Raw genomic sequence first — 17,681 nt, forward strand, 5'->3', positions numbered from 1 at the left:
TATATGCATATAAACTAACCTTTTGAGTTCAGTGTATCTTGAGTTTGCTGTGGGGTTATTAAGAAAATTATATTGCCCCAAAACCAAGTGATTGGGAAATACGCCACTGCTTATGAATGAAAACATCTTTCTGTTTACGGACGGGTGTTGAGAGGAGAAATTAGTGCTGTTTAAATTAACACCCTCCTGCCTGTAACATCCCTGTCAACCACAGCGGAGTGGGGGTTGGGGAGGGGTGGTGAACCCTCAGTTGAGGAAAAAGAAAAACATGTCAGAAGAACTGTTGTGGAAGGTAGCTTCATCAGAACATTTTCCCCTTATCTTGTCTCTTCTCACCTACATTCATGACTCTCCTGATGCCCAAAGTCATTTCAACAATTTCTAGTTTCCGGCCCTAACCACCTCCTCTTCACTAGGGACATCCAATTTCTCCACATCTCCCACCATCACCCACCCACCCACCCCACCCACTGCCCCTCCCCCTCTCTCGCCCCACTAGGAATGGTCAGGGGGCTGTCTGCTTCTCTCTTGAAGAAGTGCACTGTGTCCCATGGATTCCTGCCCATTTGCAGGACTGGTATGGCAGGGAGGTGTTGTTGAACTATGGGCTGGGATGCCAACACTTGCTGATCGCAATGTGCTATGTTAAGATGTTACCGTCTTTAACCGGTTGCCAGTGTTGCTGAGGGAGTTCGGACAGTGGGATGCTAGGTCTGGGCACAGCTCATCTCTGCTGGGAAATTGCAGTTGCATTCTTTTCAATCCCAGGCTGCCCATCACTTTACACTGATAGGATGTTTGGACATCCACCCCCCTAACCCTCCTACTCCCTCCACACCTCAACTCCCATGCCTCTTCACTGCCCCTTAGCCTCCCCTCCCATCCCATCACTGGTCTTACCACCCCCAAAACACTCCCCCACACACCATTCTCAGATTGCCCCCACTCCTTCCACCCTCCCACATTCCCTCCCCTACCACACTCCATCTCCCCAGACTTCCTCTTCCCCACACCCCCTAATTGACTTGCTCTCAACCCTCAGTGGGATTCCTGCTGGGATCCATCACTGAAATCTGCATAAGGCTGATTGCATGCTCTTCCTACATTTGGGCACTGGTGTTACCTGTCCAACCTGCTCTGGAGTTGTGAACATTTTCTCCTTTCCAAGCTGACAGGGGACACAGCAAGTCTCCTAATGCTTCTCCCGGCCATAATTTGCATACAGAAACTGTTAGCAAAACTTTAACATGAAGGAAAAGGTATTTTTAAAGAGTCCTGGCTTTAAAAAGCAGCAAGTATGCAAAAATATAGGAGAGAAGACAAGAGAAATCAAGAAGCCAATGACATCAATTTTGGGTTGTAAAAGCCTTAAGCCTTCTAGTTTACTAGTTCAGACCTCAGGATAATGAGTGCAGAGCTCAGGATTACTAGTATAATAATTTGACCTATCAACACACGACTATACTTGGTACTTAGGGATTTTCTCCCGGTTTTGGGAGGCCTGAATTCAGTCACTTTGCACATTTACGCTTCCAATTTTGCCAGCATTGAATCGAAGTCTACAACACAGGAGCTACTTCACTGGTGAAACAAAGCGCCGAACCCCAAGTGCACCCCCGCCCCGATTATTTTGTATGGCTGGGGAAGCAGTTGTAGCTCGGTGTTGAGGTTAAAAATCTATTCAACAGCTTCAGCTGAGGCAGTGTGGTAAGGTGTGGCCACTGAGGCAATTGTGATGCCGCCAGGACTGCATCTCCCAGGGCCATAGTTCAGTATATGAGTGATGGTCTGATTCGGATGAGCAGAATCACAGTTTGAGCTGTTAGCCCGCCCCTGCCCATGGGGCTCAGTGCCCTTCCCACCACCCCCTGGACCTCAGTCTCCTCACGCCTCCCCCCACCCTCCCATGGACCCAGGTCTTCCCTCTCCCTACTGTGGACCCCAGTCTCTCCTCGCCCCCACTCCCCCATGCACCCAAGTCTCCCCTCTCTGTGTTTTCCACTCTATGAGACTCCATTCTATTTGATGGTTTAGTATTTCACTGGGTTAGAAAAAAAAAACCGCGGCAGTATATTTAATTTTCTTGAGCTGAAATTTGAGTTGGAAGATAATATGAAGGCTACTGTGCTCCACGCAATTTCCCAGAAAATGCCTACATTTCATCGTGAGTCTTATCAGCCAGAAGTACCAGACTTTCAGCAATATAAGATGTTTAATAAGATTCTTTGCACAATTAAGTCGTAGCCTACCTGCGCCATGCACAGTTGAATCCCGAGACGCAAGGGAGGTGAGCTCGGATTGAATGTTGTTCCTGGAGCCGGGGTCCAACAGGATTCACTCGGATCGCCCGACCATAGTTCGCGGATCATTGAAGGGAAGGGCTTTTAAAGGAGCCAGTCACCAAAATCCACACCTGTTCCTCACCCACAACCCGAAACGGATAGGGTGTTGATGCTTCTCCGTGAATTAACAATCGGCGAAATATACCCCCCACCGCACAGCCAACGGTACCAGCAAAGAGTAAGTGGGGGCCACTTCTGAGTGAGTGGGAAGCGGCAGAGTAGCGACCAACAGAGTGGGGATCAGTTCAGAGTGACTGGGAACCAGTAAAGTGGGGATCAGTTCAGAGTGACTGCATGGGAACCAGCAGAGTGAGTGGGGACCAGCTCAGTGACTGGGAACCAGCAGAGAGTAAGCATGGACGAATTCAGAGTGACTGGGGACCAGTAGAGTGAATGCAGACCAGCAGAGAGTAAGTGGGGACCAGTTCAGTGTGTGTGGACCAGCAGAGATCGAGGGGAACAGAATGAATGGGCAACAGAGTGAAACAAAAACAAAAACAGCTGGAAAAACTCAGGTCTGACAGCATCTGCGGAGAGGAACACAGTTGACGTTTCGAGTCCGCATGACTCTTCAGTTCAGTTCTGATGAAGAGTCATACCGACTCGAAACGTCAACTGTGTTCCTCTCCGCAGATGCTGTCAGACCTGAGTTTTTCCAGCTATTTTTGTTTTTGTTTCAGATTTCCAGCAACCGCAGTATTTTGCTTTTATCTTAGGGCAACAGAGTGAGCTGTGTCATTCATAGAAATGTTTGGTTATATTTTGGGAATCTTTTCCTTGGCCAAACACTCTGGCCTCTTCATTTTCTTCCTTGAGAACTTGCAAGAGCGCCTTAAATAAAAAAGGCCATTAATCCAGCTTCTCCTAGAGCCAATGTAAACTCTGTACTAACATGGACTTTGCCCATTTAACCTCTATTCAAAGCCATTTTGTTGTATCACGGACTCTACTCCACCCATTTAATCTTCTCCAAGTCATGCCAAGGGCAGTCAGTAGATTGACAACATCCCGCTATCGTCACATTCTTGAAGTTCAGTTAAAAAAAATAGAACCAAATTGTGAGAAGTCTCCGAGGATCTTACTGAGGCTTTCAATATCCTAAAGTATGGAGAAAGTGTTTACCATGGCCCCAAACTGACGAGAGGATACGGGAACAGCGGAGGGGTGAATGGACAGGTCAGATAAAACTATGGAACACAGAGGGAAGAACAGACAGATTCAAAGGAACGACTGCACACAGCGAAATAAAGAGATTCTATAAAACTACTGCACATAGAGCAGGAGGATTGAAAGATCAGAGAGGGGCTGGGAATGGGCGGAATAGATGAAACTGCTACGCAAAGGGGAAATATTTGGAAACAGCTGTGGAGGTAGGTAATGAATATCAGTAACAGGAGGCTGAATGGACACAACTGGAATGTGCTTTGAGTAGCTTCTCAATGATACCATGAGGAATACAAACATTGGTTTTCCTTTCAAAATGTGCAAAGGCTGGAATCAAACATTTGAGGACATATGAAATGAATGCCGTGGTGGGAATTACTGCTCTGAAAGAGTTGTTATTGTACAAGTATGAGCTTTCAATGACTTTGCCCCGCATGGTTAAAACCCAAGGGAACATAGTAAGCCAACAAAAACTACAAGCAACAATTTCCTATTCTCCTGCACACCAGTTGAATGACATCGTAGGACCAGAGGAAGAGGCTATTCACCACTTTATCTGTCCACTATTCAATCAAATCGTGATAATCTGCAACAATGCATTGGAACCAGTTCAGGGAAGGTTTATTAGACCAATATCTGGAATGGGAGGGTTGCCTTATGAGGAAAGGTTGGACAGACTAGGCTTGTATCAGCTGGTGTTTAGAAGAGTGACTTGATGGAAACACACAAGATCCTGAGGGGTCTTGACTGGGTAGACATGGAGATGATGCTTCCTCTTCTGGGAGGATCTAGAAGTAGGGATCACTGTTTAAAAATAAGGGGTTGCCCCATTTAAGACAGAGATGAGGAGAATTTTTTTCTGAAAATCATGGGTCTTTGGAACACTCTTCCCCAAAAGGCAGTAGAAGCAGAGTCTTATAATACTTTTAAGGCTGAGGTAGATAGATTCTTGATAACAAACGGATGAAAGGTTATATGGGGTAGGTAGGAATGTGAAGTTGAGGTTACAACCAGATCAGCCATTATCTTATTGAATGACAGAGCAGGATCAAGAAGCTAAGTGGCCTACTCCTAACCCATATGTAACAACTCTATTTACACACCTTGCTCCACATTCCATGAAATCTTCACCCAACAAAAATCTATTGTGGGAAGTACAAAACTGAAACGTACCTTAAGAAAGGAGCAATTTAAATTGATTAAAGCTACAATCTAGCCCACAACTCCCTGGTGCACATAGCTCTCTCTTTAGTTCTTCCTTTTGAACTCTGACCCTGTTAATTGTGCTGAGGATTCCAACAGGAGTAGTGACTCATGCTTGTGTCAGTGAGGCCTCATGATATATTCCTCAGGTCAGGCATTTCTGAGAGACCAGATCACTTTTGGCTCGTTAGATGACAGGCCATTCCATAAAGGGCCATGTTTGTCCCTTTAAACACCACAAAATAGATTGGAGATGAGGTTAGAATGCATTTGTTCTGCAGTTAGAGAGCACAGCCCTCGTGTTCTGAGTGAGATTAGTTATTCCAATGCTGTGTACTTTTGTAAGGTTTATTTGACACAAAGTTTGACAAAAAATGTACAAATGATAGCCAAGAAATGCAAAGATGTACCATTCTTGTATTAGAGATAGAAAAAGGTCATTTAGTTCTTATCGAAACTCTTGTTGCAATTTCTGACCAAATATGAATGGGGGAAAATAGCTTGCATTTGGCTGTAGAATTTCTCAAAGTGCTTACTACCAATAAATTAGATTTGAAATGCAACTTTTACACAGGATGATAATTTAAACAGAAGGATAAATAATAAATTAATCTGTTCTTTTGGTCCTGTTGGTCAATGGACAAATGCTGACTAGGAGAGTGGGAAAACTCCTTCATTGGAGAAAAATTGGAACATTCACATCTAATTGTTACAGTCTGTCTGCCCAATGTAACTCAGCCTGTCATGGAAGTGCAAACTAGACTATATGCTTAATTCCTGAAGTAGGGTGGAAACCACAAGAGTGACAGATCAGAGAGCCTCATTAATGGAGCGAAGCTGACACTCATGGTCAAAAGTAAAACAATCTTGCGAGCAAAACAATCTTCTGGGTTCCTGCCTCCAGCTTCAAAAAGGATGTCAGCAGTTCCTAGACTTGTAAATGACCAATTCTGTTGGTTGTGACGCATTATACTCCTTTGCTTCTTTGAAAGAATTAGACACTGAAGGGATTGCAATCTCTCCGCTGTCCCTTCTCTCTACCCCTTTCCTTTTACTAATACAATGGTTGGTCATCCAACTTGCCTAAATGTACAAAGACTGAGTAGCAAGCCCAACACAGAGACAAAAGCTAGATGTGAAATAAAGTCAATCACCATTAAAACTTAAAACAGTGCTTTTATTAACTGTTTTAACTTTAGATAGCCATCACCAGCAAGTTACTGCTTAGTGCTGCTTTATCTACGTAAAATTAGTGTTGATCATCTCCAGCATGGAGCATGACAGAACAGAAATCCCTCAAACTGGACTGAGTCCAGTTTTATTAATATGTCTAATATTTCTGTACATACACCAGTGCCATTCTGACCATTCACTACCCAAAGACATAGTTTAAAATGTTATATATTACACCAAAAGGTGCAACAATTTCAAGTAATCAAACCACAAGCCCTGCAAGAAAACCCCTGTATTAGGCAGCAAGGGTCAGGTGAGGCAAGTTCCTTGTTCCTGTCATACTATGCAATGACTGAAGGTCAGCTCCAACCTACTATTTATTAAACTAAGACCATCGACAATTTAACTTCCAGAGTTAGGAAGCACTTGAAATGACTGACAATTACATTTCAAAACAAGCCCTGGATGTCTACAGCAAGTCTCTCCACCTCAATGTTTGCCCCAAAGCAGGCTGACAATTTATTGGAATATTGAATTTCACTAGAGTAGAGAGATGCTGAAGAAAGAATTGTAAAACCATTGGCCAGAGTCTTCCTACCAAAGGCTTGCTATTCATTACAGACTTATTTTTACCCATCAGTTTAAGGCTTCAATAAGCCAAGTTTGCTCTTGGACTAGGTCTCCTGAAATGTAATCCTCAAAAACTTCCTAAGAGTTAGGAAGCACAAGTTCTCAATGGGTCCAGTCGATGGTTTCAATCCAGTCTGTGAGACAATGATCCTCACTCCAACCCAAATTCCAGGCTTTATTTCCTCCATGTGTGATTAAACTAATGTACACCCAGTGCACATGATCCCAAAACTCATATTATGATTGTAATATCTCACTTAACACTAGACCTCATGTATTAGCTAGTAACAATGTTATCCTTTGTAAAGGAACCATCTTATTTTAAGCAAAATAATTGAACAAGGGCAGAGGGGCAGTGCCCACATGAGAGTGAGGGCACGCACAAGAGAGCGAGCAAAGTATAGAATTACAGTAATAGATTTCTAGATCAGCTGCTATCTGTTAACAGTCCTGCTGTTTGCAAGTTATTTTTTTCTTTACAAATAGTTTGTGAAACAAGAACTGTTAGTTCTCCCAGATATAAAGTGTCACCTGATCAGAAAATCCCACAGAATTATTTACAATTCAATGCTCACAAATAGGGTTACAAGTTTAAATGAACATTTATAACATTAATTTACATAATCTAAAGAGAAATTTATTTATAAATGCATATTAAAATTAAAAACACCACCTTTTAAAAAAGTAGTGAAAACAACTTAGTCAGTGGAGCAAGATAGCTTGTTGTTTGCTATGATCCGTTTCTGTGGTTTAAAACAACCCATTTCTGTGGTTTAAAACAATCCGTTTCTGTGGCACGATGATGATCTCCTTCAACACCTATCAGTTGAATTAAAGTCATTTGATCCAGAGTAACATTATCAGAATCTTATCCCACTCAAAATGCCTGGAGATTTGCATTCAGACCTCAGGTCCTCAGAGCTGCAGAGCTTAAAGTACATTTATGTTCCCTGTAAAAACAAATGATTCATACAGAAAATGCCACAGCAAATATTAATCTATGGAGTATTACAACAATCAGATGAGATTAATACACGTATTGGTACAATTTTCCAAACCAAAAACTCTGCATCATTTGCTTAAGAATGAAATGAAACAAATTCAGAACTGTTCATAATGCAATGCATCATTTGGATAGAAAAGGAAGTTCAACCATATATGAATGTTTATAGAAGATGTAACAAGTATATTAATGCCTACCTGCTCTCAGGCAACAGGTTACCTGGCACATGACCTGATCATTTGTCACCCCCCGCCCTTGCATGGACCCATGAAATAGGCTGATGACAGGTTAGCTTATACTCACTGTTTAACATTAAGGGGAGTCTGACAGTCTCTTTAAAGTCACAACTGTGGAATAAGGGATCAGGGAATATCACGGAATCAGACACTATAAATAGGTCGAGACAATTCGACAGTGTGGCAAGTAACTCACCTCCTGACTCCCCAAAGCCTGTCACCATCTACAAGGCACAAGTCAGAAGTGTGATGGAATATTCTCCATTTGCCTGGATGAGTACACCAACAACAGTAAAGACGCTTGACATCATCCAGGACAAAGCAGCCCATTTGATTGGCACCCCATCCACAAACATTCATTCCCTCTACCACCGGCGAACAGTGGCAACAGTGTATACCATCTACAAGATGCACTGCAGCAACTCACCAAGGCTTCTTAGCAACTTCCAAACCCACGACTGCTACCATCTAGAGGGAGAAGGGCAGCAGACACATGGGAACATACCACTACCTGCAAGTTTCCCTCCAAGCCACACAGCCTCCCAACTTGGAAATATATCACCATTCCTTCACTGTCCCTGGTTCAAAATCCTGAAACTCCCTTCTTAACAGCACTGTGGATGTACCTACACCACATGGACTGCAGCAGTTCAAGGTGGCAGCTCGCCATCACCTTCTCAAGGGGAATAAATGCTGGCCTACCCAGCAACACCCACATCCCATGAATGAATTTTAAAAAAGACCCCGAGTGACCTGGGCCCAGTCAATCCTCTCCCTACATGAGGAAATTAGATAATAGCTCTGCCTACAAAATACACAAAGACTGGTGGACAGCATAGATGAATATGATACAAGCTTTGCCTTAGCATCAGTTGAAAACTGTGTACTGAATGTACCTACTCCACAGCTCACACCCAACAGCCAGTATGTGCTAGGTTGCTACATGCAACCTGACACTACTGCACAGTGTGCAGCCTGACAAACACCCAACCCCGAAACAAACATGGGCAAAGCAACAGATATTTTGCAGTATGAGCAAGGTCGTGCAGGCAACTAGGGAACCTTCTATACAGATACAGATTCCTGGCATCACCTGAGCCTGCAGGAAGTCACATGTGGTTAAAGGTTCCACTTTTATTTTGGGTATTGTAACTTGCCACAACTTTATCCTTCTCCCTGTTGAAGGAACAATTGGGAGGGAAACAGGTCTCCCCCTACTTGCAGTAACACTTAAAACTTACTTGATGCCCTCATCTGCCCCTGGCCAATGACCTGAAAGCCTGCTGGCCAAGGCCCCTCTCCTATATCTAGGATTAATACCAATTAGATCTCAGTACTGCGTACCAATGCAGTGTACAAAGCCATGAGCTTAATTATGCATCTATAATGGCTTGGTATTTGAATGTCCCGTAATCCAGGAAAGCAAATAAATTTGACCATCTTCTCAAGGGTAGTTAGGGATGGGCAATAAATACTAGCCTAGCCGGCGATGCCCACATTTCATGAATGAATAAAAAATGTTTACCTTCTCTCAGTGGTGTTGTTGGAGCAATATTTTCCTTCACAGCGTGTTTGAAAGCTTTGGCAGGATCAAAGCGCTTGGTGCCTTGAACTTTGCAACGCTGCTCTGTATATTTCTGCTCAGTTAGCTTCTCTTTGGATAGCTGGGCTCGAAGTTTTGTCAGCTCCTGCCAGGTAGAACAAATAGATCAAACATTTACTTGCCAGTTTGCATCTCTGCACTTCCCAATTACAAAAATGTTGATTCATACGAAATTTAAGTCAAAACCCAAAATACTGTTCTACAAAGCCAACAGATGTGGAAAATTGCCAGGGCAAGGGAAGCAACCCACAGCAAAACAGGGAAGAAAGTTAAGTTGTTGAAAGGACATAAGGAGTCTGCAAAGGGATATACATAGGTTAAGGAGAGGGCAAAAATTTGGCAGATGGAGTACAAAGTGGGAAAATGTGAACTTGTCCATTTTGGCAGGAAGAATAGAAGAGCAGCATATTATCTAAATGGAGAGAGATTGCAGAAACTGGTGGTGCAGAGGGATCTGGATGCCCTGGTACATGAATCACAAAAGGTTAGTATACAGATACAACAAGTGATTAGGAAGGTAAAATGGAAAGATCTCATTTATTGCATAGGGAATAGAATATACAAGTAGGAATGTTTTGCTGCGATTCTACAGGGCATTGTTGGAGGCCACATCTAGAGTACTGCATAGTTTCGATTTCCTTATTTAAGGAAGGATATATTGCATTAGAACAGTTCAGAGAACATTCACATTACTGATTCCTGGGATGACTGGGTTATCTTATGAGGAAAGGTTGGGCTTGTATCCATTGGAGCTTAGAAGAATGAAAGGTGATCTTACTGGAACATACAAGATCCTTGGGGGACTTGATAGGATGAAGGGTGGATAATAAGAGGATGTTTCCCCTTGTGGGGAGAGACCAGAACGAGCAAGGACTGTTTGAAAATAAGGGGTCTCCCATTTAAGACAGAATGGTGAAGAACTTTTTCTCCAGAGTCTGTGGAATTCTCTTCCCCAGAGAACAGCAGAAACAAGTCATTGAATTTTTTTTAAGGCAGAGGTAGAATGATTCCCTTGTTGGGGGTAGGCAGGATAATGACATTGAGGCCACAATCAGGTTAGCCAAGATCATACTGAATGGCTACTCTTGCTCCTAATTCATATGTTCATAAAACCAAAGAATCCAAAGCTCTTCCCTTCAATAGTATTGTGGCTAGTTTTATATTCATTCATGGCATGTGGGCATTGCAGGCTAGGCCAGTGATTATTGTCCATCCCTAGTTGTCCTTGAGAAGGTGGTGATGAGCTGCCTTCTTGGGTTGCTGCATGTAGTGTAGGTATACCCACAGTGCTGTTAGGGAGGGGGTTCCAGGATTTTGACCCAGCGACAGTGAAGGAACTGTGATATATTTCCAAGTCAAGATGGTGTGTGGCTTGGAGGAGAACTTCCAGGTGATGGCATTCCCATGCATCTGTTGCCCTTGTCCTTCTAGATGGTAGCAGTCATGGGTTTGGAAGGTTCCGTTGAAGTAGCCTTGGTGAGTTCCTACAGTGCATCTTGTAGATGGTACATGCTGCTACCACTGTTTTTGTGGTGTACGGAGTGAATGTTTGTGGATGGGGTGTCAATCAAGCAGGCGGTTTTGTGCTGGATGGTGTTAAGCTTCTTGAATGCTGTTGGAACTGCACTCATACAGGCAAGTGGAAAGTATTCCATCACACTCCTGACTTATGCCTTGTAGATGGTGGACAGGCTTTGGGGAGTCAGGAGGCAAGTTACTTGCCGCAGGATTCCTAGCCTCTGACCTGCTCTTGTAGCCACAGTATTTATATGGCCAATCCAGTTCCATTTCTTTCTGGTCAGTGGTAACCCCAATAATGTTAATAGTGAGGGATTCAGTGATGGTAATGCCATTCAATGTCAAGGCACAATGGTAGAATCTCTCTTCGTGGAGATGGTCATTGCCTGGCACTCGTGTGACACAAATCTGTTACTTGCCACTTGTCAGCCCAAGCCTGGATATTGTCCAGGTCTTGCTGCATTTGGACACGGGTTGCTTCAGTATCAGGGGAGTCGCAAATGGAGCTGAATATTATGCAATCAGTGAACATCCCCAGTTCTGACTTTATGATGGAAGAAAGGTAACTGATGAAGCACTGAAGATGGTTGGGTCTAGGACACTACCTTGAGGAACTCCTGCAGTGTTGTCCTGGAACTGAGATGACCGACCTCCAACCACCTTCCTTCGTGCTAAGTATGATTCCAACTAGCGGAGAGTTTTTCCCGGTTCCCATTGACTCCAGTTTTGTTAGGGCTCCTTGATGCCACACTTGGTCAAATGCTGCCTTAATGTCACTCACCTCACCTCGGAAGCTCTGCTCTTTTGTCCATGTCTGAACCAAGGCTATAATGAGCTCAGGAGCTGGGTGACCCTGGCAGAAGCCAAACTGGGCGTCAGTGAGCAGGTTAATGCTAACCAAGTGCCACTTGATAGCTCTGTTGATGACCCCCTTCCGTCACTTTACTGATAATCAAGAGTGGATTGATGGGGCAGTAATTGACCAGGTTGGATTTGTCCCATTTTGTGTACAGGGCTTAACTGGGCAATTTTCCACATTGCTGGGTAGATGCCAGTGCTGTAGCTGTACTGGAACAACTTGGCTAGGGGCCTGGCAAGTTCTGGAGCATAAGTCGTCAGTACTATTGCCGGAATACTATCATGGCCCATAGCCTTTGCAGTATCCAGTGCTTTCAGCCATTTCTTGATATCACGTGGAATGAATCGAACTGACTGAAAACTGGCATCTGTGATACTGGGGACCTCTGGAGGAGGCCAAGATGGATCATCCACTTGGCACTTCTGGCTGAAGATTGTTACAAATGCTTCAGTCTTTTGCACTGATGCACTGGGCTCCCTCAACATGGAGGATAGGAATATTTGTGGAGCCCACCACTTCCTGCAGTGAGTGGAGTTGTTTAACTGTCCACTACCATTCATGATTGGATGTGGCAGGATTGTTGAGTTTGGATCTGATCTGTTGGTTGTGTAATCATTTAGCTCTGTCTATTGCATGTTGCTTACAATATTTGGCACACAAGTAGTTTCTCCAGGTTTACATCAGGTATGCTTGGTGCTGCACCTGGTATGCCCTCCTGTACTCTTCAATTAACCAGGGTTGATCCCCTGGCTTGGTGATAATGCCAGAGTGGGGGATATGCTGGGCCATGAGGTTACAGATTGTAGTCGAGTTCAATTCTGCTGCTGCTGATGGCCCACAGCGCCTTGTGGATGCCCAGTCTTGAGTTGCTAGATCTGTTCGAAATCTATCCTACTTAGCATGGTGGCAGTACCACATAGCACGATGGAGGATACCCTCAATGTGAAGACAGGACTTCGCCTCCACAAGGACTGTGCAGTGGTCACTCCTACTGATGCTGTCATGGATAGATGCATCTGTGACAGACAGGTTGGTGAGGATGAGGTCAAATATGTTTTTCCCTCTTGTTGGTTCCCTCACCACTGGGTGCAGACCTAGGACTCTGCCATCTGTCAGTAGTGGTACTACCGCGCCACTCTTGGTGATGGACATTGAAGTCCTCCACCAGAGTACATTCTGCATCTTTGCCACCTTCAGTGTTTCCTCCAAGGCGGTATTCAACATGGAGGAGTACTGATTCATCAACTGAGGGGGGAGGGTACGTAGTAATGAGTAGGAGATTTCCTTACCCATGTTTGACCTGATGCCACAAGACTTCATGGGGTCCGGAATCAATGTTGAGGACTCCCAGGGCAACTCCCTCCTGGCTGTATACCACTGTGCCGCCACCTCTGCTGGGTCTGGACTGCCAGTGGGACAGGTCATACTCAGGGATGGTGATGGGGGTGTCTGGGACATCATCTGTAAGGTATGATTCCATGAGTGCGACTTTGTCAGGCTGCTGCTTGACTAGTCTGCGAGACAGCTCTCCCAATTTTGGCACAAGCCCCCAGATGTTACTGAGGAGGACTTTGCCGTTGTCGTTTCCAGTGTCTAAGTCAATGCTGAGTGGTTTGATACAACTGAATGGCTTGCTAGGCCATTTACAAGTCAACCACATTGCTGTGGGTCTGGGGGTCACATGTAGGCAGAACCAGTCACCATTAGACTTTTAATTCCATTAGACTTAATTCCAGGTTTTTATCGAATTCAAAACCCACCATCTGCCATGGTGGGATTTGAACTACTAGTCTTGTAACAATACCACTATGCCAGCACCTTCCCTGGACTTGGGCATGTGCCTAACTGCATTTCAGTTTTAAAAGTAGACACTGTTGTTAGGCCTATAATCTCAATGCTCATTTGCACAGTGTATGCACATGAACTTTAACCTGGATGTGGATTGATGATAAAATGGCAAGACTAAAAGCAGAGGGAGTATTCCTTCATCGTTCAGCGTGGTTGTTGAATGGTGGTAGATGTTTAATATGCACTTGTGAATTACATTTACTCATGCTGCCCAAGCATTTGCAAGGGGTTTTCTATTAAAATTAGTGTGTGGGGCTAGAATGGTGTCACTGTAGTGACACTTTTCTTTGATGAACGACTTCTATCAGACAACAAATGTTCAGTATAGCAATTGACCTTATTTTATGCAGAACATGGAGAGCAATAGTTTTAACCCGGAACACACATGCTGCTTCAGTGTATTAAAATGAATTTGATCCATTGATATTACACGTGTTCCATCAATGCTTGAAAAATACCTGTTTGTTTCTACTCTTTGTTTCCTGTCTGCCAACCAGTTTTCTACCCATCTCAATACACTACCCCCAATCCCATGCGCTTTTACATGCTAATCTCTTATGTGGGACTTTGCCGAAAGCCTTCTGAAAGTCCAAATAAACCACATCCACTGGCTCCCCCTCATCAACTCTACTAGTTACATCCTTGAAAAATTCCAGTAGATTTATCAAGCATGATTTCCCTTTCATAAATCCATGCTGACTCTGTCTGATTCTGCCACTGTTTTCCAAGTGCTCAGCTATTAAATCTTTTACAATGGGCCCTAGAATTTTACCCACTACCGAAGTCAGGCTGACTGGTCTATAATTCCCTGTTTTCTCTCTACCTTCGTTTTTAAATAGTGGGGTTACATTAGCTACTCTCCTATCTGTAGGAACTGTTCCAGAGTCTACAGAATCTTGGAAGATGATCGCCAATGCATCCACTATTTTTAGGGCCACTTCCTTTGTTACTCTGGGATGTAAATGATCAGGCCCTGGGGGTTTATCAGCCTTCAATCCCATCAATTTCCCCAACACCATTTCCCTACTAATACTGATTTCTTTCAGTTCCTCCCTCTCACTAAACCCTGTATTCCCCAACATTTCTGGTATGTTATTTGTGTCCTCCTTTGTGAAGGCAAAACCAAAGTATGTATTTAGTTGGTCAGCCATTTCTTTGTTCCCCATTATAAATTCCCGTTTCTGACTGTAAGGGACCTACATTTGTCTTCACTTGCCTATAGAAACTTTTACAGTCAGTTATGTTCCCTGCAAGCTTACTCACATACTCTATTTTCCTCTTCTTAATCAATCCCTTGGTCCTCCTTTGCTGAATTCTAAACTGCTCCCAATCCTCAGGTCTGTTGTTTTTTCTGGCCAATTTGTATGCCTCTTCCTTAGATCTAATACTATCTCTAATTTCCCTTGTAAACCCTGGTTTGGCCTATTTTACTTTTGCGCCAGACAGGAATAAAACAATTGTTGCAGTTCACCCACACGCTCTTTGAATGTTTGCCATTGCCTATCCACCGTCATCCCTTTAAGTAACATTCCCTAATCCATCATAGCCAACTCGTGCCTCATACCATCGCAGTTTCCTTTATTAAGATTCAGGGCCCTAGTCTCAGAATCTACTACGTCACTCTCCATCTTGATTAAGAATTCTATCATATTATGGTCACTCATCCCCAAGGGGCCTCGCACAACAAGATAGCCAATTATTCCTTTCTCATTACACAATACCGAGTCTATGAAGGCCTGTTCTCTAGTTGGTTCCTCAACATATTGGTCCAGAAAACCATCCCATATACACTCCAGGAATTCCTCCTCTACAGTATTGTTACTAATTTGATTTGCCCAATCTATATGCAGATTAAAGTCACCCATAATTACAGATGTTCCTTTGTTGCATGCGTCTCTAACTTCCTGCTGAATGCCATTCCCAACATCACCAGTACAGTTTGGGGGTCTATATACAACCTCCATTAAAATCTTTTGAGTGTTTCTCAGCTCTACCCATACAGATTTCACATCGTTGGAGCTAATACCTTGCCTCACTATTGCGTTAATTTCCTCTTTAACCAGCAGTGCAACTCCACTGCCTTTTCTTTTTTGTCCGTCCTTCCTAAATACTGAATACCTCTGGATGTTCAGTTCCCATCCCTGGTCACCCTGCAGCCATGTCTCCGTAATCCTGACTATATCATACCTGTTTACATCTATTTGCGCGAATGCTCCTCGCATTAAGGCACAAAACCTTAAGGCTTGCCTTTTTAACATTACTTGTCCCGTTCCCACTATTTTTCACTGAGGCTCTGATTGATTCTTGCCCTTGATTTCTCTGCCTATCACTTTTCTTATTCCCCTTTGTCTTTTGTTCTTGTCCTTGATTCCCCCTCCTCTGACTCCTTGCATAGGTTCCCATCCCCCTGCCATTTTAGTTTAAACCCTCCCCAACTACTCTAGCAAATATTCCAGAGGACATCAGTCCCGGTCCTGCCCTGGTGTAACCCATCCAGTTTGTACTGGTCCCACCTCCCCCAGAACCGGTCCCAATGTCCCAGGAATTTGAAACCCTCCCCCTCACACCATCTCTTCAGCCATGTATTCATCTGATATATCCCATTATTTCTACTCTGATCAGCACGTGGTACTGGTAGTAATCCTGAGATCACTACCTTTGAGGTCCTACTTTTCAACTTTCTTCCGAACTCTCCATATTCTGCTTTTAGGACCTCATCCCTTTTTTTAACCTATGCCGTTTGTACCAATGTGTACCACGACCACTGGCTGTTCACCCTCCCCCTTCAGAATGTCCTGTAGCCACTCTGAGGCATCCTTGACCCTAGCACCAGGGAGCAACATACCATCCTGCAGTCTCGTCTGCGGCCACAGAAACACCTATCTATCGAGTTTTGTAGTTCAAAGTCTCAGAATTAATTTTATTATTTAGGATAATGGAAACTGAAAGCTGAACCGCAGGAATACCAGTTGGAGGGGATGGGGGTGTTCAGGAATTTACTGACCAGGAAGATTTTATATTCAGGCACTCAACACAAGTTCCAAAGATTAACTGACAACTTGCAACAGGATAGTTGCTGTTTCTGATGTACAAATTCCCACACAGGCTTTAAAGTTGTACACAACTGGCCCAATAGTTATTTTATCGGGAACAGGTTAATCTATTGCTGCTCAGATAGAGCTGGTGAGAATATTCAGGTCTGTGCCAAGTGAGTCTTCTGAACCTTAATCCTCACCCAGAATCAGATTTGGCTCAGACATCTTCATAGTCCAGCAGCCTCAGGGCAACAGTGACTTCTGTGGGAAACTGTCACAAAGCACAAGGAACACCCTGCCATCCTTTGGTCTGTGCCCAGCAAGGGGTCAACATAGTGCACACAAGAGGACATAATAGTGCAAGAGTCCCTAAATCAACAGATAGAATCCAGAGCAAAATTCCGTATATTCTGAAAGTTTAATAGCTTTCAAACCCAGCAAATTCACTCTACATTGCATGCAGAAGCCGAATGAATGCTGAGATTGCCAATGAGAAATGTTGAGTCTATAAATTGATCAATATTTCAGGGCAGGTTACTTTGTCACTTTACACATGAACAGTTGCTGCTGCTGACCTCGTAAAGCTGCTTACCTGCTTCAGTTCCACATTTTCTTGCTTCAGCTTCATTACGTGTTTAATCTTCTGTTTCTGGTTTTGGTGGCCAAGCAATTTGACGTAAGCTTCACTCAGTTTATTCAGCTCTTCCTGGGTTGCTCCATGTTCATTGAGCAAGGAATTCTTTTCCCTTTCAAATGAGTCAAGTTGTGCCTATTCACACAAAATAATTTAACAAAAAACAGATCAAGTCCACCAGCAATATCACATCAAGCAAATTGACAATTTCAATCCAAATAAAGGAACAGCAGACCCACCAAAGACCAAGTCACAAACTTGCAAAAAGTAAATCAATGATATATAGAGCACAGCTTGCTGGAGCCCCAAAACAAGATGTTTAGAATGATAGGAGGCAAATGAAGGCACGACTGTTTATTTAGATCTCTCTCAAATGGACGGTAGCAGGGACCAGGAGTTTACCAACAGGGAAATAGCATGTTGTCAGTCATCC

At 43.7% G+C, this 17,681-nt stretch overlaps 1 protein-coding gene across 3 annotated transcripts in view; it reads right to left on the minus strand.

Annotated features, from left to right (window-relative positions):
- Nucleotides 1-5,865: 5,865 nt before the first annotated feature.
- Nucleotides 5,866-17,681, minus strand: part of hmmr (hyaluronan-mediated motility receptor (RHAMM)) — a 41,361-nt gene continuing 29,545 nt past the window's right edge. For all 3 annotated transcript variants that reach the window (XM_078551130.1, XM_078551129.1, XM_078551127.1), the window contains 3 exons: nt 17,207-17,383; nt 9,277-9,439; nt 5,866-7,462 (listed from right to left, as the gene is read on the minus strand). In XM_078551130.1, coding sequence (XP_078407256.1) covers nt 7,443-7,462; nt 9,277-9,439; nt 17,207-17,383 — 360 coding nt within the window. In that variant the 3' untranslated portion in view covers nt 5,866-7,442. The remainder of the gene's footprint in view (nt 7,463-9,276; nt 9,440-17,206; nt 17,384-17,681) is intronic.

Source organism: Cetorhinus maximus, chromosome 10, assembly GCF_964194155.1.
Source record: "Cetorhinus maximus chromosome 10, sCetMax3.hap1.1, whole genome shotgun sequence".
NCBI lineage: Eukaryota > Metazoa > Chordata > Chondrichthyes > Lamniformes > Cetorhinidae > Cetorhinus > Cetorhinus maximus.